Below are 24,077 nucleotides of genomic sequence, written 5' to 3' on the forward strand. Positions count from 1 at the left end.
CTCGACACAACTCTATAAAAATGTGTTATTTCGATGATAGATCTACGCGAGAATAAATGTTTGTCATTCTAGGGTCAATAGAGATGAAGAGACAAACCATCAAACATCGAGGAAACATGTACAGTGAGATATCTCGTTGGCGTATGCTAGGCAGGCTGGTCACATATTATACGCTCATATCCAGGTTTGACTGTAACGGATGCAAAGTGCATGTATAAAAATCAAGATTATCGTTTTTTTCTGCGTCGAGAAACTAAAAATTTGTACTTTACAATTCATCAACAAACTTAATTTTTCTTCACAAATGTTTGTATGTTTTGACTGCATATGGTACGGTTCCAGGGGCCAAGTCTGTCCTGACTCCTGGCTCAGAAGGTCTCGTTGTCGAACCACTGCCACATCTTCGGCTTGGTGACGTCCAGCTCGTACTCCTCGCACCTCTGTCCCGTTATCCTGTTAAATTAAAATTGTTAATAACATTCTGATCCAAGTAACAACATAATAGGTTAAATGCTTATTGAAACATATTTTGAGGGTATTACTTATGCTTTGTTTAAGGTGGTATCATATTTGTCAGAAACAATTGAATTATTAAAAGCAAAATCGCTCAAAAACGCTGTGAAGTCGCTCACATGCGCACATCGCTTGATACACAGTACAACCACGTCTGCTGTCAAAGCAGTCATCAGCGGACCCTGGCTCTGACTGACTGCTCCTGTAGCAGTGGTGGAAATATGGAGTAGACTAAAGTCGAAGTCGTTTCTTTTTTATTCAGTTACGTAGAGTCGTACTCCAGGAGGAAGATTGCAATTTTTTGAGGCTGTTCGTCTGCAAACTTTGTCATCGTACCTCGTGCGCCTCACGCAGCGCACGATGGGGTGGGCGCGGCGGAAGCACTGCGGGCCGAGCACGTTGAAGTACGTGAGGCCGATCTGCGACGACACCAGCGAGTTGGTGCGCTGCAGGCACGACCGGAACTTTGCGTCGCAGCTGCAGTGAGACCTGGAAAGAGGAAACGTCAGGTCAGAACGGAGGCAAAACCTGTGCTGTGAGTGAGGAGTGATCGGCGGATTAGACGGACTTGACAATTAATTTTGACCTGAACTGTGCTGTCGTAAATCATCATAAAAGGGATGTACACTGTATAAGATGAGTGAAAAATTTAAAAATGCCGTTCAACCATAGATGGGTCACTGAGGTACTTTAACGTGTTCTGCATGCCGATTCTTCTTCTGTTTATGTTTTTTAACGTAACACGGCGCGAAGTGCGTGTTAATTCTCGACTCGCGCTTGGCACACTTTCACCGGTGATGCAAGTTATCTCATCGATCTGGCGGCTATCACCCGGCGACAAATATGGCCGCCAATTAAAATGTATTTTGGCGCCGCCACATTAAAAATAAAGAAACACTGACGGAAAAACCTGAAATGGAAAAAGGACCAAAGGACTAATAGTAAAAATTTTCAAAATTTTAAAAATAATCTAGCAATATGCTTTGAAAAACATTAAAATCCTTAATCTTATCATTGATAGATGAAATTGTTTGCTATGGAATTTCGTGAAGCAATGTCTGGTGCTATTAACTATCTTGAGTGTTTCCAATTTTTCATACATACAGGATATTAACGTCAAAATAGCGGTAGATTTAGTTATTTTTTGTTGCGTTAAAATCAGGACCATTCAAAGTCCAAGGTTTAGTGAGCAAAGGCTCTGAATGTAACTAGAATTTAATATTCAGACAGTATTATAAAGAAGTCATGAGTGGATGGGGTGGATAACTAATAATTTGAAAACTGACGTTTTTATTGCATAAATAGAGGCATTAGGACCGGGAAAATGATATGAAATTAAAAAATGTGGATTCTATGTATCTAGCTATAAATAGAATCTATCTCTATATCTACAGACTGTAACAAAAATATGTGATAATACTTCAGGGTGTGTACGAATTCCTTGTTCACTGTAAAAGTGGCAGATCTGAAAGACGATTTTTTTTCAATTTTGTATGGGCAAGGGCCCGAGCGTCACGAGTTTCCCATTACAAAAGTGAAAAAAAATTTTGGTCTTTCAGCGCTGCTACTTTCACAGTGAACTCTCTAGAAGGAACACGTACACATTCTAAAGTATTGTCACTTAGTTTTGTTACACCCAGTATACATCGTGTAACAAAACTAAGTGATAATACTTTAGGATGTGTGTGTTCCTTATATTGTGTTCACTGCGAAAGAAGCAGCGCTGAAAGAGCAATTTTTTTTTTTGTAATTTGTCATGATTTTTTTCATTCAAAGGTGAAAAAAGGAACTCTTTCAGTGCTGCCACTTTCACAGCGAACTCTATATAGGGCATCCATAACACCCTAAAGAATTATCACTTAGTTTTGTTACACCCTGTATTAGCTAGATGATGAAGAAGATAAGTTAGAAGGTTTGTTCAAATTGGAAGGGGAAATATGAGTAATTGATCTTATGTTTTATACGTGGGAGAGCCATGCTTCGGCACGAATGGGCCGGCTCGACCGGAGAAATACCACGTTCTCACAGAAAACCGGCGTGAAACAGCGCTTGCGCTGTGTTTCGCCGAGTGAGTGAGTTTACCGGAGGCCCAATCCCCTACCCTATTCCCTTCCCTACCCTCCCCTATTCCCTTCCCTTCCCTTCCCTAACCTCCCTATTACCCTATTCCCTCTTAAAAGGCCGGCAACGCACCTGCAGCTGATGCTGCGAATGTCCATGGGCGACGGAAGTTGCTTTTCTATCAGGTGACCCGTTTGCTCGTTTGCCCCCTTATTTCATAAAAAAAAAAAAGTTGTAAAATGTTAGTTACCCAGTTCATCCACTCGTGTCTTCTATTAATGTCTGACTTTGTTCAAATTGTAAAAGGAATTATGAGTAATTGATCTTATGTTGTAAAATGTTAGTTACCCAGATCATCCACTCGTGTCTTCTATTAATGTCTGACTCTGAACAGTGAAGTGACAATCACGGTCATGTTCCGAGTTTTTGTCCCTATATTATTATAACACAGTTTCAAACCTAGCTCCTATTACTTTGGTGATAGAGTTCAAAATGTGTATAAACTGTATGATCTTGACATTTCATAACAACTATTACGTGAACAAGGCTGGTGTGATCGAGAGACCGTAGGTGTCAAAGCGGCTTTAAATTATAACACCATAAGTTATCATTATTATAATAAACATCATTATGTAGATATACCTACATGTTAGGAGATGAATTTCATAATGGTTTTTTCTTAATGCGTTTTAACTCGAAAGGTATACCGTATAAGGAACAATTTAAGAACTACAAAAACCATTACCATTTATTGGCTTCGCCGTAAGCGCAGATCTGTGGTATATACTTTAACTAGATGACGCCCGCCCGCTCCGTAGCGCCAAAATTAGTCTATCGCGCGGAAACCATACATTTTGCCGGGATAAAAAGTATCTTGTGTCCTTTCCCGGGACTCAAAGTATCTCCATACTAAATTTCAGCAAAATCGGTTCAGCGGTTTGGGCGTGAAGAGGGAACAGACAGACAGACAGACAGACAGACACACTTTCGCATTTATAATATTAGTATGGATACTATGCACTATAGCTTTCTAATTAACTTCGTTGTCGTTCAAAACTTTGACTTGCATAAAAACTTACGATCAAAATCTCACATCAAAGATCGCTATCAGATTTAACTATAAGCAGTTTATACGAGAGCCAATTTAGAGAACGCTGCAAAACGAAAGCTCACAATCATGAAGATCATAATCACAAATATGTCGTTACACCACAACACGTGCACAAAATATTGTAATAGGCTGGCCCTTGCGAAATACGATTATCAGGCAAAAATGCCTTTCGAAATGATCATGGGCCGGTTTTAATGGTGGTCGTTTTTGCTGCATCATACCCGCTTGAGCCTTGGTCTAGTGACATACGCCACGTGACCCTTTGATGCAAGATTAAGAGTGCAATAATTAGAAACAGAAACAAATGTCAAAAATCTCATAAAGCTTACGAGTTACGATTAAAAAGTCTTCAATATAGATACGATAGAGACACACGACAACTGCAGACGACGTGTCCTCGCGACACAACTAGTTTCTATGTATTTCTATGAAATACCCTCCGCAGCTAGCGACACGACACTTATTTATAGAAATACATAGAAACCAGGGCCCGTACCATGAAACGGTTTTGAGACTCAAACAATCGTACGAGAATGTTGCGTCCTGCTCTAACAAACGTGAAATGACGTTGTTAGAGCAGGACGCGGCATTCTCGTCCGATTGTTCGAGTCTCAAAACCGTTTCATGGTACGGGCCCAGTGTCGCGACGACACGTCGTCTGCTGCCGCTTCATGTAGCGGGCTTCCACTTGTACCTTAATGGTTATCAACAAACAATTATTCAAAGATGTTTCGCATCTAGAAGCTATAATAATAGCTTGTACATCCGGTTCTAAACAAAACATCAATTACACGACTAGAAAGGTACATTGTTAATGTAGAGATGAAAGAAACGCAAGTCATCGACAGCGGAACTATTCAGGAAGATATCAAACGAAAGTCGCACTATTTATTTCAATGCGAATCCTTTATTTGTCCCTCAGATCATAAAAGGGTTTTTGTGATCGATTATCGCCATCGACCCCGGTCACGAGTGTGACAGGTCACAGGTCAAAGTGATAACGTCTACACTGTAGTCTGTACACATAATATTTAAAAATATTTTACGGATTTTCCTTATTCCTTCTTTTACCTTGTGAATAGCCCCGTGTTGGTGAGCCCGAACTTGGTCTCCCCGGCCAGGATGTACAGCTTGCAGGCGTCGTGCTGCCGGCAGCAGGTGTCCGTGAAGAAGAACAGCCCCAGCTCCCCGGAGCGGGCTGATGATGACCGTCCGTCTCCACACCACACCGTACCTGGAAGTACCAACATCAGTATGAGTAACATCATCTTCGCTATTAGTATTAACAGCAGCAGCAGAAGATACCAGCAGCATATAGACATCTCTGTGCAATGTATTGAAGCTTTTATTGACACCTTTAAAAGAAGTGAAAAAAAACCTAATAAAAAGTGCATTGAAGCATGATTTCGCCTAAATGACGATTTTTCATAATTTTACTACTCCTCGATTGTAACCAGATTGCCAAGTGTGAAAACCAGACAGGAGATACCGCACATTGTGATCGTAATAAGATAACGTAAGATCTGCCGCCGCTTTCCATTCGGAAGTCACGGCCGATCTGCGCCTGTAATTACTTTCTAAGCGGCTCCCATCATTGTGCCATTAAAATAATGAACATTTTTACAATGAAAGCAAATTGCTCTTGTCATACGTAACTAATTGACTAGATAAAAAATCTGAGAGTAAAGACGTACGTCAAGTTTGCAAAGTGCTCAACGAATGGCGTGGTTTTTTTATGATTTAAAATTATATACTCATTGTTATACGTAAGTATAACAATATAGGTCCTTAGAACATTACAATGTAATTTTAATTAAAATAGTTATACGTGGGAGAGCCATGCTTCGGCACGAATGGGCCGGCTCGACCGGAGAAATACCACGTTCTCACAGAAAACCGGCGTGAAACAGCGCTTGCGCTGTGTTTCACCGAGTGAGTGAGTTTACCGGAGGCCCAATCCCCTACCCTATTCCCTTCCCTACCCTCCCCTATTCCCTTCCCTTCCCTACCCTCCCCTTTACCGGCCTTTTAAGAGGGAATAGGGTAATAACCCTATTCCCTCTTAAAAGGCCGGCAACGCACCTGCAGCTCTTCTGATGCTGCGAGTGTCCATGGGCGACGGAAGTTGCTTTCCATCAGGTGACCCGTTTGCTCGTTATTCGTCGTTTGCCCCCTTATTCCATTAAAAAAATATATCAAAAGTACACTCAAATAAGTTAAATCCTTCACCCACCGGGATATATTGCCTGGACTCTGTCCTTAAACAAGTCCACCATAGAGTTAGCGACGTTGGCGACGCTGCTGACTCCGGAAGCCAAACTGCTGACGAACCCGTGATCGCTGTCCAGGGAGCCGTTGTCTCTAGCTCCAGCCATCAGCTGGGTGAGGGGCTTGCTGAGACCGGAGGAAATGGACTTGATGACTCCTCGAGTGAACTGCCCTATAAAAGTAAACAATGAATTTGACTCAATATCCAAAACATGGAAAGACAACGCGCTAGAGCAAAAATCTGTACATACCAATACCGCCATTTTCTTCTCGACTTCTCAGCTTTTCAGCTTCTAACGCTTCATTCTGCTTTTGCATCCTTTTGAACAAATCCATAAGTCCCTTAGGCATGACTCTCTCGGCCACAGTCTCCATAACACTCCCGACTACACTCCCAGCGAAACCGAATAGCACTGACAGCGCGTCAGTTTTTGGTGCGCTGGTCGGAACTACATCTTTTGAATCGTAGTAATCTTCTGGAACCTCTTCTACGTCTTCTGTATCTAATTCTGTGAATATCGGTACGTCTTCGTTTGTATCTATACTTTCTTCGCTATCATCGATTTCCTTTATATTTTTAGATTCACGCTTATGAGCAGCTTCCTTGGAGCTCGGTAGTTCAGCAGTTTCATGAATTGGATTTGTTGTGACCTCTTCCGTTACATTTTTCTCCGGGTCAGTGGTGGTTTCGTTTAAATAAGGTTTAGTAGTCAACTCAAAGAACCCTGTGGTCAAATTAAAATCTTCGGACATCTCCGTCGACGCCGGCACCGTCACCGTTTGGTTTATAGTTATTTTGGTGGGAACCTTTTCGGTGCTCAAGGGTATCACAGTCAAATCTTCCGTGGTGCTTTCAACCTCCACAGGTATATCTGTCGTACTCAGTAACTCTAAGGGAATGACACTGAGCTCTGTCGTCTTCTCCTGCAGAATTGCTTGGAGATTAATACTTGTATCGTTCTTATTTAGATCTTTTCTTCTGTCTTCTTCTGTCTTATTTTTCGTTTTCATCGACTCTGTTACCTCGTGGTTCACTATCGTGTATTTGTAGGAGTCCTTATGGTAATCATTGGCACTCCACGGAGTCATTCCTAGCTTCTTGTTATATTTAAAATAATATTCATCGTCGAAATCGACAATATCGTTGTCGATGTCGTCGAGGTCGGTGCCAAACCCCCGTTTGATATCGATAGATTTACTTAAGACTAGAGATAAATAACTTAATAATATTAAACCATATCGTATCCTTAAACTCATCTTTCGTCTCACTCTGTGATACATGTTGGTGAATCCATCTGAAACAAAAAGAACAAAGTTAAAATAAAACTTCACCCGTCAACAAATATTTTACTTACAAAAGAATATTTACGGAGTACCAATGTACTCCGTAAATATTCTTTTGTATATAATAATCATATGATTATTAAAATATCATTTTCATTCAAATTCCGAAGTAAAATAACTTTACGTGGACCATAGCTGCGTTATAAAGCGTTGTAAAGTTTACTACGGTCTAGGCTAAAATCATACATTATTTTACACATGTCGCTACATCTAGTTATTCTGATATTTTATTAATTATACAAATACTTTCACAATAATACAATAGTTGGCGCCTCGTATCTACTGGATACTGGGCTGGGATCAAATATTATGTTTCCGTTTAGCTCAGTAGCTTTACGTAAACATGTTTCCATTACACTGCACGTTAACGCTGATCTAGTGCTAGAGTCCAGTCATGGCATTGGTACCGGCAATTTTGCAATCATCATTAACTCGTAACATTATACTTGAAAACTTTAAGGAAATATTTATACTTGACTGTATGAGTCAACTGCTTTGACAAACATAAAATCTAAAGTCAAAGGATTTAACAACATCAATTAATTTCAATCCACGCAAATTAGATAATAAAGGATGCCAGATACATTTTGACATCCGATAGGATCCGATTTACAATAACATCATAATAATTTGCATAACAAAATGGTTGCCAAAACCAGTAAGTCTGCATAGACAACCTTAAGTTCCCACCGCAACCGGCGACCGGCGTTATATATTAGACAACGGGAGGACACTTGCCCAACACCGTGGGACAGGTGCGAACATTATAATAAACCATTGTGCGTATGTAAATGGCTTTCTCCTAAACTTGCATAACAATGAATGCAAAAATGTTACGCATTTTCCTCTCGACGACAATAGAATAAATCGACACTAATCTGCATGCAATTGTCTCTATTTACACAGTTATGTTCCTACTTCCTGACGAGAGAGACGACATTTTATAACGATTACGTCCATACTAATATAAACACGAAAGTTTGGCTCTCTGTTGCCTTCAACCGTTGGACCCAATTTGGTGAAAGATAATATAGGGAAAAGACGACAGAAATGGTGGCAACATCTCGTAATAAAAACATGAATATTTATTATGATTGCAAGCATCTTTCAGTTAAATATTTTTTTATTCCTAATATTGTATCTCTCTTTTAAATATTTTTTATTCAAAGATTAAATTACCGGTTCCATGAACTTGTTTCTACATAAACATTTACGCGTAATTTATATAATACGAATAATCACAGTGCGCTGTAACATAATGTTCTAGCGAAGGGCCAGTTAACGAGAAGGGTTGCGAAATGACCGCTAGATAAACCACAATCTGTGGTTTTGGTATTTGATAGTATTTGGGGTATGAAATGTATATTCTCTTATTTGGTAATCACGGTTGTTAATTTCAACATCAGCAGTAGACTATTACAGTGGGACCGTGGGAACCCCAAAGGATCGAGAGAGGATATAGGAGGATAAGGCTGGTTTTATAAGCAGCGCCGCGAACGCGCGTTTTGGCGGTTACACCGCGAGGTGACAAGCAATTAATGTATGTAAACGACAGTTCGACGAAATCCTATAGCTTGCGGCCCGCGTCACCAAGACCAAATCTTGTTTGTGGTCCGAACCTATAACAAAAAGGTTAAGGTGCTCTAGATTGTACCGAATTGCAATTTGCAGTCCAGTGCCCGTTTGGCGTTTACATTATTGATTATTCTAATAGTAATCCACGGCTGGATTGGAATAAACCGGCCATAATGGTTAGGTATTATTATCAACGTAATATGTAACCGTAGCAATTTTGAGCAAGTAGAATTACTTAATCGTGAGTAAGAAACGTGTTTGTTATTGATTCCTCATTATAGTATACGTTGAATAACCGACAGGCTTAGCTGAATTACTGTTTACGATTACTTAGTACTTAGTAGTCATGCGGCATTTTGGGTACGAGAAATAATAAGAAAGGGGATCAAAACGAAAAAATTAAGCCCTACTTCAAAATCCCCTATCTCAAAAGGTACCGATTTTGATATAACTTGCTGTGTTCCCCTAAGTTGAAAAATACCTAGTACAACAAAAAACATCGCTCATATCGAACTGGCGGTTCCGGAGATATGCGAACACAAACATAAAAACAAACACACATACATAAATACATACTTTTGAAATTTTTGCAAATGTGTTCGGACGCTGATATACATATAGACTAACGTACTTATACGAAAACTGGCTAGTTTTGATTTTGAATTTAAACCTCCTTTTTCGAAGTCCATTAAAATATATCTGATTTTTTTAAATAAACTAAAAAAAAATATATAAATTACTTGGTCTTCAGGATTTCACTTACCGATTTTAAATACTTTTCAGATTAAGCTCACTCTATGCTTAATGCTTATATGCTTAAGTTACTAAATAATAATAATAATATCTATGGACGCAGTTGTAATAATTAACTATTATTTATTCAACAAATGATCAATATAAAAAGAAGAAATATCAATATAAAAAGTACCCAGTAGCCGATTCTCAAACCTACTGAATATGCAATATAAAATTTGGTAAAAAACAGTAAAGCCGTTTCGGAGGAGTACGGTAACTAACATTGTGACAAGAGAATTTTATATATAATATATTATAGTTCATAGACCAATGATATTCTATGTTACTAACGTAACTAGATTGGAAGTTTACGGTAGCAACGCGTTGCCACTTCGAAGATGCCTGCAGGCATATCTCACATATATAATGACATAACGAATATATGACTTGACATTGTCTTTTGAACAAAAAAGTGGTTACGCATTTCTGAGAATCTTTTGTAAGACATTGCTACTCTAGTATTTTAGAAACTCATTGTCATAGACAATAATATCGCGCACCATATATTATAGGGTATAAGAAGCCAATAATATATAGTACCTGAGTACAGTGTGAACGTGTCCATATCACTTTTATATTATAACGTAGTCTGAAACCAGCTTTAGAGCAACGTTATAGCGAACAATTTTATATACATTCTAGTAATATGGCGCGAAGAACATTATTTAATAATTAATTTAATTGTACTGATACTAAAATATATTGTTTGCTACTATCTAATTTCAGTCTCGGGACATAAATCATCTTTTAAATGCTAGATTTCGATTGCAATAATATTAGACTTTTATAAAAATTATCATCTACATTTTAATTACAAAAGGGGGGTTGAATTCTAAAGATTTATTATCATTAGTACTGCCAAGTTTTACATCCATAAATTCATAGACCATACATAATCACAAGTTTCTTACTCAAAGAACAGTAATCCAAAGATGAGGTTTTTTATAAAAATAGCAAACGAGCAAGCGGGTCACCTGATGTAAAGCAACTACCGTCGCCCATGGACACTCGCAACATTAGGAGAGCTGCAGGTGCGTTGCCAGTCTTAGGAATGTTTTACCGCGCATACATTTGAACAGTCCTTGGTGTCAATGAAACCGGCTACCGTCACCGAAACCAGTGTCGGTGCTAAACTTCGGAACAATGGTATCAGGTGTATGATAAGAATATCTGTGGCAATCCGCCTTGGCCTTTCCGCGGCCTCAGCAGCCGCTCACCGCTGTACAGTCAATACCGCTTTTGTTTGGAGATATCGAGTACATGAGGCCTTGCGCTCAACAAGCAAAATTCTATTTTATATAAGGTAACACAGAATTATTGGCACTTGGCGTTCAAACTACAGAAATTCCCACTATTTGCATACCAATCATATCCATAGTGGGACAACTACCAAATCACAAATGGACGCAGTTAAGCATTTGTGTATTATAATAACTTGAAATTTTGTATTAATCTTCTTTCATTTAATTTTATACAATTATTGATCAAATTGTTTACATTACTATAATCGAATTAAATTTATAATATTAACTCATATTTTGTAACTTAACTTAAGTGAGTAATCAACCTACTTAAATAAAAATTATCACCACAATGTTTATTGTGGTGATATTTAATACGTTAATAAGGAAATTGCGGGGAACATAAGATACATAATATTTATTATTTACGTAATTAATTTCAACACTGTTTTAGGGTCAAAATTATATTTGTTGCTATAAATATTATTCATAACATATTTTCTAACAATGATACGCTCGGCGGAGTACGTACCTCGCTCTGCGTATGTACCATGAAATTGAAATGATATACTTAGTGTACATTTCACAATCCATTTAAATACTCATAATAAGCATTATTAAAAACGCAACTTAAATATATTCCGTGTGACTTGTAGCCTAGTGGTTGGGTGCGAGTGATCAAACCAAGGGCCCGACCCTCGGTTCGAATTCGGCCAAAGGAACAAAAGTTTTTTATTATGTTCCTGTCAATATTTTAGGTATGTATTTTGGGTATAAGACTGGGAGCCTTAGACCGGGAACGACGATAGGAACAGTGTGTAATTGTGTATTGCACGCGCACTGAAGCACTATAATATATATTTTTTTTTATGAAATAAGGGGGCAAACGAGCAAACGGGTCACCTGATGGAAAGCAACTTCCGTCGCCCATGGACACTCGCAGCATCAGAAGAGCTGCAAGTGCGTTGCCGGCCTTTTAAGAGGGAATAGGGTAATAGGGGACGGTAGGGAAGGGAATAGGGTAGGGGTAAGGGGATTGGGCCTCCGAAAAACTCACTCACTCGGCGAAACACAGCGCAAGCGCTGTTTCACGCCGGTTTTCTGTGAGAACGTGGTATTTATCCGGTCGATCCGGCCCATTCGTGCCGAAGCATGGCTCTCCCACGTATAATAACAAAGTGTCTGGCTCGGTTTCAATGAAACCAGCCTTCGCGACACTGAAATCTGTGTGGGAGCCATTCTTAACATTAAATGTTTGTATTTAGTGTACTGGTGTATACTCGTACTGAGTATTTTAGCTTGTGAATGTGAGCTGGTCGAAGGCTAGCGCGTGGGAGTGTGGCAGCCGGCGTGCGGCATAAGCTCCAGTAAGCTGCTAGCTTATAGCTATAAAGCTTATTAAGCTAAGTAAAGCGTTAGTAGTAGGAATATTGTGCTTGAGAGCCCTGAAGGAAAATATTTTGAGTTGCGACCTGGCGAGGTTATACAAGGCGTAATAAAACTGATAAATACCTTAGGGCGACCCCTTACACAGAGATCGTTGTGAAAGTAGCAGCTCTGCAGCAGCAATCATTTTTTGTGATTTATATTGGCAAGCCCCCGAGCATTAGAAATTTTCCCATACAAATGTAATAAAAGTTACTCTTTCAGCGCTGCCAGTTTCACAGCGAACTCGATATAGGATACCTATACGTATACACTTAACTAAGTATTATCACTTAGTTTTGTTACACCCTGTATACTTAGACCGATGCCTACTGTCGTTATTTCAAATCTTCGATAGCGCGAGTCGCCTACTGTGGTTATTTCAAACGTTGTTTCGCACAGATCTTAGAATCTTCGATAGCGCGAGTCAGGATTGTATGCTGTTTGGTCCGCTACCTGTCTTATCTTATCATTATATCAATGCTCTGGTTTCGGAAGGTAGATGTTATAAGCCGTAAATAGTATTCGGCAGCTAATCTTATCCTATCCATTATAATAATGTAGGGCGATTTTAAAAAAGAACATTGGTAACTTTAAAGCATTTTTCACAACATTACACATTGTTCAAAGTACATATCTACGCAAAATATATTAGGTAGGTACTATAATGGATAGAGAGGTAAGGTAAGACAAAACAGACACTATATTAGGATCTTTTACAAGTTGTCTTTATGTTATGACTTAAAGGCAAAATAAATATTAAGTGTACATTACTTGAGACCTCGCTGGCCATTTGAAGGTACATGCCTAATAAGCGTAGCTAATTGTACAATAAACATATTGGGCAATATTATTATAAAAATATTTACCGAGTTAATACTCGAGTATTGCGACATGCAGCCTTCCAGCAACAGTCAATATGTTTGCTGTTGAGCAACTGCCTATCATGTATCATAAACAAATTAACTGGAAAATAAGCCTGCGGCTATAATTACTAAATGAAGGTTTGGTGGATAAAGGTATAGATGGTGGTTGTTCAATATGTATTACTTCAGATTCTAATCTGAGTACAATATCTAGTAGCTGAGCTCAAATTTTTTTGGTTGTAAAGTGATATTATAATTTTTTAAATTAATTAATTAATTAAAAAAATATATACCTAATATTATTTCAATTATCCTTGGTGTGAAAAATCTAAATAATAAAATAACAAAAAAAGGATATGGGCGAACAGTCCATTACACGGCCCCAATTTTTATAATAAAATTTTTAAAAAAATTACAGTATAAGCCGACCCCCAAAGAACATTATTTTTCCTTTTTATTTGTCTTTGAATGAATTGTCTCCCTTTTTTTATAATAGAATATCATAGATTGTCTCCATGCTACCTCGGACTTTGGATGAAAAATTTAGAGAACACTTTGAAAATAGCTGATCCAGTATGTAATATATTATTGAATACTCAAAAGTTTTAAGGTAGAATATGATACTTCGGATGAAAACGATAATATTCCAAAAGGGTCAACAACGGGTAAAAGTGTAGCAACAGAAGGTTGTGTTGAAAACACATGCGCGCCCGCTCGCCGAAAACCGCAGCTTTTATGTAAGTACACATTTAAAAATTTAATTTAATTTAAACGTGATTTTGTATTTTATAGTCTAATTTATTTCTATTTGAGGTCAATTATTTTTAGATTATATTGAATATAAACGATTTATAGGTGCAAAATGTAAAGTAATTATTCGGTGCCTTGTACTGATGTTGTGAGAACATTGCGGTATTCAAATGTAAATGCAGTCGTAATTTAATTTATTATCATAATGTATCAGTGTTGTTAATGTTAGCTACGTTTCTTGTTTCCGTGTACACTTAAATATCAAGGCTACAGTTGCCTGCAAGGCTATACGATGAAATACCACGGCCTCACAGAAAACCGGCATGAAGCAGCGCTTGCTCCGAGTGAGTGAGTTTACCGGAGGCCCAAAACCCCCTACCCTTTTCCCTTCCCTACCCTCCCCTATTCCCTTCCCTACCCTCCCTATTACCCTATTCCGTCTTAAAAGGACGGCAACGCACCTGCAGCTCTTCTCGTGCTGCGAGTGTCCATGGGCGACGGAAGTTGCTTTCCATCAGGTGACCCGAAAAAAACACATTCAACAAAGTTTTAAAAGGAAGTCGCCATTCAAAATATGTTACTAGAGTCCTGTGGCTTATAGTGACAGGGGCATGGGTTTCATGACATCTTTTCTGGGACCGCACAAATCACAATTAACCTCAGGCAGGATTATGCGTCCGCCGGAACTCGCGGTTTGGCGAATACACTGCGAGATGACAAGCAAATGTATGTCAACGACAGTGCGACCACGCTTCTATTTACATATTATATTTGCTTCATTTCGCGGTGTAGCGACGAAAGAGCGCTTTTGCGCCGCTGCCTATAAATCTAGCCTAGATGCTTTTCTAAATTTGTATAGATTTGATGCATGACGTCTCACGCGATTGAAGTCTGTCAAATCAATACAAATTTAGAAATGCATCTACGCGTCGCGTTGCCGTCTGAATTGACCCTTAGTGTACTGTCACCTGTGACCGGTCACAGGTGTCCGTTTCCGCGGCGAATATCGATCAGTGTGTTGTCACGGAGTCGTGTTATGTCAGCGGCGCGCGGCGCAGTCAGCCGGCGCGGCGGCGCTGTTGTAACGCCATTCAATCAGCTTCCAACTGAGACACGTTTTCACTATAAAATCTATTGAACCTTTTAGGACGCTTTTCTTGTAATAATTATTGTCTAGGCAAAAAAAGTCTTTGCGGTAGGTTCTATCGTACCCGAAACTCTGCCTTAAGCGAGGAGCGGAGCACCATGGGGTTTTATTGGGTTGACTACGAAGGAGTCCCACATGCCCCGGCTGATATCCCCAATTGAAAAAAAAAGCAGAAAAAAGTCTAAGGTCCAAGAAACCGAGCTATTAAATTAGGTAAGAAGTAGAGTTTGAAGACATTTGGTATGCCCCAATCCCCGAGGAACTTTTCGCTTGAATGTTTAACACGACCACAATATACAGTTTAAAACCTTAATCATCGTTATGTTAGACAAAATCAAATAGACATTATTACAATCTACTTACGGCCGTTCCCAATATATTTTGATCTATCTCTGGTTTTGCCCTACTAGAGATAGGAATAGCTCACATTAGACATTAGGGATATATATTTTATGTCAATTGTGAGCTATTCCTATCTCTAGTAGGGCAAACCAGAGATAGATCAAATATTGGGAACGGCCGTTAGTCGTGAATTCGTTATAGTTTCACTGGGTTGTGTCACAAAAACAGTCGGTGTTTATACTAATTAAGTAGTTAATCTTACATTTTAATTTATATAAAAATTAGTTAACAATAAAATGTGCACTGATAAACGAAACAAATTTAAAAAACGTAAGAAATGAGTAATTTGTTAAAATCCATCGCGCCAGACATAAGACATAAACGCGCGCCGCGGCTCGCAGCCAGCGTACTGAGGACATACGTCATACATACAGCTGTAGCTGTGTATTGTAATAACATGTAATTATGTATTTAATTTCATTTGCTTCTGCAATTTCCTACTGACAAGTGTGAATTACTGTTACTTAGTTACAAAGGCAACAAATATTTTAATTATATTGCACTAAAAGTTGCCTTCAACTTTTGTATATTTTTTTTCGCAAAAAATATCCAATGTCAATTTCATTTGTATTAAATTTCAATTCGGTTAGCCGGCTTAAGCGTAAAGAGACAGATAGACGGACACTGAAACGGTCTTTCACTGAAATATAATATACTAATATAATATTAATATTAGATAATTATATGTATATATTTCAAGAAAAACATTTTTGATTCAACGTAGAAAAAAGAATAATTTATCTTGTACTACTATTTACATAACTCAGCTAAATTACGAAGGTCCGCCATCTGCATTTATCGGATAATTCAACGTAAATACATATTTAATTAACAGTATTATGTAACATAATGAGTTATCCATTGATTGCCTTTCGGGAGTTCGGTATAAAGGTGATCGCACATTTATCAGTACGCACGCGGCGAACGCGCCGCATTTTAGAATTAGTTGTATGAAACGATATGAAACCTCGCACATTCGCCCGCACCGTACGCGCTGCGGGGCTAAAATGGTCGCTTTGAAAAATCATGATATGAATCATAACATGATTCATTTTTCTAAAATCGCAAAATCCAACTCTGCTTGCAATTAATTTCTGTATTTTTGTACTGATTTGACATTTGTCAGTTTGACAGTTTTGACAATTCATTTGCTGAATTGATTGAGAGGAATTGCTAAATGTGACCATTGTAGCACTGCACTTTGTGTAGGTACTATGCGGTGCGTTCGACGCGTACGGTGCTGACAAATGTGCGGTCAGTTTTAGACAATCTTAGCGTGTAACTTAACAATTATGTCACCGCAACTGGTTATTTTTTTTCATAATTAATTTATATGCATCTTTTATTGCTGACAATTATACTCCGTTAAGTTTTATTTTGCCTTGGATTTTGTATGGGAGTGATCCTTATGTCATTGGCATAAGATGCTTAATGGTAATACAACTGCATAAGTGTGCTTAACCACAAGATTAACTGCACTTATTAGTTTTGGGGTTTCATAACCAGTTTTTATTCAAAATCATCAAAATCGAATTTCCCGAAAAACAAAACCTGTTTCCCGAAAAAACCTAAATCTTCATGCGCGAAGTGCAACTCGCACTTGGCTTTGACTTGACTTTTTAGCCTCCGAGGCTTCGGAAAATAATAATAGCTCCCACACCGGTTTTGGTGACGGTAGCCGGTTTTTGATTGAAACCGGGCCAGGTACGCAGGAGTAATTTTATAGAGCCCTGGTGTGTGCGCAGTACACAAGAGCACTCTATTCATTTACTTTCAGAGCCCAGTGGGACGAACGACCGACACGACTGGCGAGAGATCAGGCGCAGGACCGACTTTTTACATGCCCATCCGCATGGATCATCTTACTTATCAGGCAATCAGATGATCAGCTTGCATTGTCCTAACCAAACTTGGCCTAACCAAACTTGGAAATAACATGTTTCCAACGCGGGAATCAAACCCACGACCTCCGAGTCAAGAGCCACGCTCTAAACCACTGGACCACGGAGGCGTTCAATTTCCGGAAAATACACACGCTTTGACGTGCCTGTCACTATCCTTTGTTTTAGCTTTGTGAAGTAGCGAAAGTAGAATGTCGTACAGATTTTATAATTCCAGGGCATGCGGATCCCGGATATCACCTACATCTGGATTTCCCTCGTAACTCCACGTGTCGCAAACGCATGTTGCATATATTATATGCCATGATAACATCTAAAGTAGTTCTACGTTAACATATTCTTTTAAAAGTTTTATTATCCGCGTTAGGCTGTATACTTGTATAGTTAAATCCGTGAGACAAGGGAAAAAACTTTATATTAGCACGCCTCAGTTCTGTTTTACACTTAAGACTATTAGAGTATATAATAAATAATTGATAAACTCATGCAATGCCGCACGCATGGATGCCGAATGACGAGTTCGCAGCTCTCCGATTCATTCTGCGAATTCAAAATATTTTATTTCTGTCTAGATTAATCAATTTTAGATTTTTAGATTTCCTCTTCCTTGTCTACCATCAGTTCCGGAACTATCATGACGAAAAGAAGAATAATGGTTAAAATGGTATTCAACAATGTTTGGATGATGTGCATCCAAAGTGGACGGTTCATACCTAAGATCGTAGGTCAAAATCACGTCGGTGACGGCCTTGTACCAGAACATGATGGTGAAACACAACAATGGCGAAACTGCGCCTGCGCAGCCGCCGCCGCCGCCGGTCAGATCGCGGTAAACGATACTGCGATACAGTTTATATGACGAAACATTTTCAACATCATTTTATTCGGCCAGAATGAGGAAATCTAAAACTGACCTGCTGCCAGTAGAACTATAATAATGTGACTTTGTAACTCTGTGCATAAATAATAAATAAATAAATAAATAATAAATACTAGAGATCGCCCAATGGTCGAAATTCGACCTTAGTTTCAACGACATTAGGACTACTACCTTTTAAAAAAAATATTGACTTTATCATATTTTTTCAACTTGTCTCTGGGACTCAGCTGATCTCAGACTGGCCGTGTATGCATTGTCTAATAGTATCTAAGATTCAATAAAAAAAACTATAATCCATTTTCAATTTGTCAACTTGTTGTCAACAGACTTCAACCATAAATAAAAGAGTATAATTCGTATATATAGGCTTTTCAATAAAAAATCTGTCATTTTTCCTTGTGTGTGTGTTTTAGTGTGTTTTATTTGTTAAAAAAATGTATGATAAAAGCATCATTTCAAAATAATATTAGCTCGATGCACTCCTTCACCATATAAACTATAACTGTGCACATTCACCTACGTTTCTCCATTTTTCGTCAAAAGGGATACAAAGTTTTTGGCTCACGTATTAATATACAGATATATTACGAAAATTTTGGAATTAACGCCACGAGTGACATATTATACAGAACTAGTTGATGCCCGCTACTCCATTGTTGTATAAATTCGTTTCTCGCGCGAACCGTACATTTTTCGGGTTAAAAAGTGTCATATATATCCTTTTTCGCGACTCAAAGTATCTCCATACTCATCAAAATCGGTTCGGCGATTAAAGCGTAAAGAGGTAACACACAGACACACAGGCAGACGGACACACTTTGGCATTTATATTAAGTGTTATTTTAGGATATTTAAAGTATTATAATGAAAGGATACTCAAATTTATTGTAGCTTTCGTTCATAAATATTTATATATACTTAAAGCACAAAAATACATTTTTTCATGACAAAAACTAACCGATATCCTTTTGCACAACTCGAACATCCAATCATCAAAATCAGTTCAGCGGCTTAAGCGTGAAAACGTTGCTCGTGGAAGAGCCATGCTTCGGCACAAATGGGCCGGCTCGACCGGAGAAATACCACGGGCTCACAGAAAACCGACGTGAAACAGCGCTTGCGCTGTGTTTCGCTGAGTGAGTAAGTTTACCGGAGGCCCAATCCCCTACCCCTTTTCCCTTCCCTACCCTCTACTTTTTCTTTCCCTACCCTCCCCTATTTCCTTCCCTACCCTCCCCTATTACCCTATTCCCTCTTAAAAGGCCGGCAACGCACCTGCAGCTCTTCTGATATTGCGAGTGTCCATGGGCGACGGAAGATTCTTTCCATCAGGTGACCCGTTTGCTCGTTTGCCCCCTTATTTCATTAAAAAAAAAATAGAAATCCGTACTTTCGCTTTTAACATTAGTATGGTAAATGGATATCTAATACCTAGACGTTCAATTTCAATTTAGTGTCGTGGAAATCGACCAAACTATCTTATATAAGGTATTTGATAAATGAACTTCAAGACCTCAGAACACTTTTTCTCACAGTAGTATACAATTAGTTACTCAACAAGACATTGAAATTAGTCATTAGGGCACAACAATCAGTCGTTCGGTGTATACAATTTTAACACCATAAACGACTGATTTAAACTTTAAAAAGTGAATAAAAAGTAAAATAATCATGAATAAAGAGCCTTGCGGACTGTAATAAATTTAGTAAGATAATAATTTATCTACAGTGTGTAACAAAAATAAAATAAGTGATAATACTATAGGGTGTGTACGTGTTCCTTGTAGAGAGTTCACTGTAAGAGTAGCAGCGCTGAAAGACGAATTTTTTTTTCACTTTTGTATGGGCAAGGGCCCGAGCGTCACGAGTTTCCCCATACAAAAGTGAAAAAAAAATTTCGTCTTAAAAGACTAAAGCGCTGCTACTTTCACAGTGAACTCTCTACAAGGAACACGTACACATCCTAAAGTATTATCACTTATTTTTGTTACACACTGTATCTCTAAAAAAATAATTTTGTAAGTCCTGCTGAAACTCGCGAACTTTGAACCGATTCGGCTAATATTACTTAGTATTGAAATATTCATGGTTTATATATTGAGAGGGAAGTTACATGATTTTTTTTTTATGAAATAAGGGGGCAAATGAACAAACGGGAGCAAATGGAAAGCAACTTCCGTCGCCCATGGACACTCGCAGCATCAGAAGAGCTGCATGTGCGTTGCCGGCCTTTTAAGACGGAATAGGGGAGGGTAAGGAAGGGAATAGGGAAGGGTAGTTAAGGGAATAGGGTAAGGGATTGGGCCTCCGGTAAACTCACTCACTCAGCGAAACACAGCGCAAGCGCTGTTTCACGCCGGTTTTCTGTGAGAACGTGGTATTTATCCGGTCGAGCCGGCCCATTCGTGCCGAAGCATGGCTCTCCCACGTATATATTCACTGGGTCATCTAGTTTAGAGTATATAAATGTAGTAGATAAGCTAGAGTTAATATACATTATGCATAATTTAATTATATTAATAATTTGGCACATAGAGTCTACCACGGAATGGCTACTTTTTCGCAGTGAAATGTAGAGTTGCCGCGGGCAGTCTCCCTTTTGCAGTAACGAAGTCGCTATCAGAAGCCAGTTATAATAGGAGAATGTGGAAAAAACGGGGGAAATTATTTGAAAGGGCTTATCTCGCGAACGAAATATTTGGCACAGATAAGAAGTAGACCAGGTGAAGGATCATGGGCTATCGATTTTAATTATTTTTTCAGTGGCTATATATTTTATACCCGTGCGACGCCGGGGTGGGTCGCTAGTATATTATAAAACAACATAAAACACGTAAATAAAACAGGTTAAACTCAAGTTAACGTGATGTAACCGCAAAGATAGTTAAAAATATTATATCTTAATTTATTAACATAATTTAACATCAAAACAACACTGACAAAATGTATAGGTTATAAATTATAATTTACTTATAGCCCAGTATTTATAATAATATTTTATAATAACTTATGTGACTCCTAACAGCCTCTATTAACTATATTATATGCAATTATACAATTATACAATGTGAAATTTTAGTGGTTGTTTTTCCGCAGCAGAACGATTTACCTATAGTATAGTCCGTCAAGAAACTAGAAAGTGAAGAAATCAAAAAGTGGTAACATCGTAGTGTCATCCTTTTTTTCTTAGATTGATTTGAAAGGGATGACACTACGATATTGCCACTTTTTAATTTATTCACTTTCTTGACAGACGATAGTACTATCGAATCATGCAAGTTATTTTTTTTTATTAAAAATATTTTGTATGACGAACTATGGCAACTTTATGCCGATAGGAGCGAGCGGCTATGACCCGGCGATTTTTTTTTATGATTTGCATAAAAAAAACTTCATAAATCTATTGTACTACTAAGATAGAATCATTTTACTGCGGGAAAACAACCATTGAAATTTCACGCAGTATTTAAAATACTATCATTATGTATTAAGTTATTAATAGCAACAAAGTCACGAACATCAAACTCAAAGCTATAAACAGAAATTCTATAATTGAAACGCCGTTTAAGGTTTGTAATAATTCTAAAACGTCTAGGTATAATTAATTTAATGGTTTACGATAGTTTGGGTGTTTTGCCCACCACAAGCTGTTCCGTCTCATGGTCAAATCTCTTTACAATCTGTGATCGAATCTTACGAAAACATTTATTGGGTTACAAAAAAACTAGAGGCTTATCTAGAGCTTACTAGCGAGATTTTCTGTATTTTATTCAATAACTAAACCATAAAGCGATCTATTTGTTGTGGGCAACAGCGAGTTGGTTTGAAAAAGGGTTTGGAATAAACTGAAAGAGAGACAAATTGTAAAATCACAAACGTTCTTACGTCGAATCCTCTAATTTATTATTATAAACTTTTATACTTCTACTTATAAACTTTAAGATTGAACAGTCTTGAGTAGAAAACTGCATTGAAATCTACTTAATAGAAGGCCAAGCCAGGAGCAGATCTGAAGTCAAAGAGACCGCAAGCTTACTGACTTTAATAAAAATCATTGCAAAGTCAGACCATATACTAATATGGTCATACTATAACAAAATTATGTAAATATAATATAGAAGTAATTTGTAGGTACATACAGAGCTAGTTTCAGGATGGCTAAGTTTGACCTTCTAAAAAGTTGTGAATTTCGAACTCCACAATTTTTTTTTAAGCGGCAGCATGCTAGTTTGTAGTTTTAAAAACTTTCGAAATTGTTTTTGTTTGCCGTATAGTGTATTATAATATTATTTAAGTATTTTAATAAGTTATTATCTATCAAATTCATACTCCTATTAATTAACTAAATTGCAGCCCACCATAAAAAATTATATTCCATACGCACCTAAATTTTTAAATAAAAAAAAACACAACACAAAATTCGATGCACAAAACAAACAGTTTTGAAAATGGAACACACGATTAGCGCGTTTTCTGCAACCGTATTGCGTCCGCGGCAGTTGGCGCCAAACTTAGCGAATGTCAGCGCGCGGGTCAGGCGGGTGGCGGCCGTGAAAGGAACTTACACAATCATATCAGGAAGGAATTTCAGGTTTTTCAATTGAAATCCTAATTAGATCTGTCAGTTATCATTAATTGTTACAGGTGAATGGTGATATAATTTAAATTTGATTTTGTACGTGTATTAGAACACACAAAACATAATGTTATTTAAAAATTATAAGGAAAAAGAGAGTTTTTTAAATCACAGATTAAATAGAAAATATCTAGATATAATAATCATGATCATCATCAGCCTATTGCCGTTCACTGCTGAACGTAGACCTCCCCCAATGAGCGCCAACCATCCCGATCTTGGGCAGCCCTCATCCATCCGCTGCCAGCTACAATCTTCAAATCGTCGGTCCACCGTGCTGCGGAACGCTCTACTATATCTATAATAATAAACATTAATCATGCAATCAGTCTATACAAATTTTGCCACAACTCCAAATATCACATACCCTACGTTAGTTGGAAGAAGTAACATAATTTCATTAGAAATGAAGCAAAAGTAAATAGTTTCGTTCAAAAATGGCACACTTGCAGTGTTTACATTCCATTTTCAAACGCAACGTTGCACAGATTATGTAACGCGAAGGGCCAGCACTTGCAACTATCTACCGGTACACGTGCTCACTACTTACTTTATCTTTACTTTCATCTAATTTCTTAACACTAGAAAGACCGGAGCGGTCAAATGACCGCATTTTCATTTTTAATTTGCGATATTTTTGCTACCGTTGCGTGAAATTCGTTTTCCTCTCGTGACATTTGATAATTTTCGATTGTTTAAATTGTGATAACGTGGTTTTAACAATTGCTCAATAATTATAAGTTTTAAATAACAACCTACCTAGAAAGACCGCAGCGGTCAATTGACCGCTTAAATAAAATTTCTAAAGAAAGTGGGTTTTTCCTGCAAGTTTTTTTTTTTAATTTTTTATTATTATTATGTTTTGTGTGTGTATTGTATTTAAAATTTGATTTGAAATTTATAAAAAAAACTGGACCAAAATAGACTTGTCAATGACTCATAGGACAAAAGTGGGATAAATACTTGTATTTACATAAATGGTCCAAAATTTCACATTTTTATATGTAAAAATAATGGTTATATATTTACAAATATAGTATGTGCACAAATAAAACCTTTTGCCTTGCCTGTTTAGATATTGTAACGTATTTCAAGTTTTTTGCCTATTGAAACCCTGTTTCTTGAAAATTATCAACGTTACTACAAAACTCGGTTTCAATTT

The 24,077-nt window shown here is 37.8% G+C and overlaps 1 protein-coding gene across 1 annotated transcript; it reads right to left on the reverse strand.

The window, feature by feature from the left end:
• Positions 1 to 179: 179 nt before the first annotated feature.
• On the reverse strand, positions 180 to 22,777 carry LOC121728551. The gene is made up of 6 exons (XM_042116724.1): positions 22,664 to 22,777; positions 6,205 to 7,248; positions 5,919 to 6,125; positions 4,757 to 4,919; positions 850 to 1,002; positions 180 to 453 (listed from the first exon to the last, which is right to left on the reverse strand). Exons 2-6 carry the CDS (start codon positions 7,232 to 7,234, stop codon positions 369 to 371), a joined length of 1,638 nt encoding a protein of 545 aa, XP_041972658.1. The 5' UTR covers positions 7,235 to 7,248; positions 22,664 to 22,777; the 3' UTR covers positions 180 to 368.
• Between the last annotated feature and the right edge of the window lie 1,300 nt (positions 22,778 to 24,077).

The sequence above is a fragment of the Aricia agestis genome, chromosome 1 (genome assembly GCF_905147365.1).
Source record: "Aricia agestis chromosome 1, ilAriAges1.1, whole genome shotgun sequence".
In the NCBI taxonomy this organism is placed as follows: domain Eukaryota; kingdom Metazoa; phylum Arthropoda; class Insecta; order Lepidoptera; family Lycaenidae; genus Aricia; species Aricia agestis.

Coding starts and splice junctions, on each gene's coding strand:
- LOC121728551 (XM_042116724.1), bottom strand. CDS start 7,234: ATGTATCACAGAGTGAGACGAAAGATGAGTTTAAGGATACGATATGGT. Junction 6,126..6,204: donor AGAAGAAAATGGCGGTATTG/GTATGTACAGAT, acceptor TTACTTTTATAG/GGCAGTTCACTCGAGGAGTC. Junction 454..849: donor CGCTGCGTGAGGCGCACGAG/GTACGATGACAA, acceptor TTAATTTAACAG/GATAACGGGACAGAGGTGCG.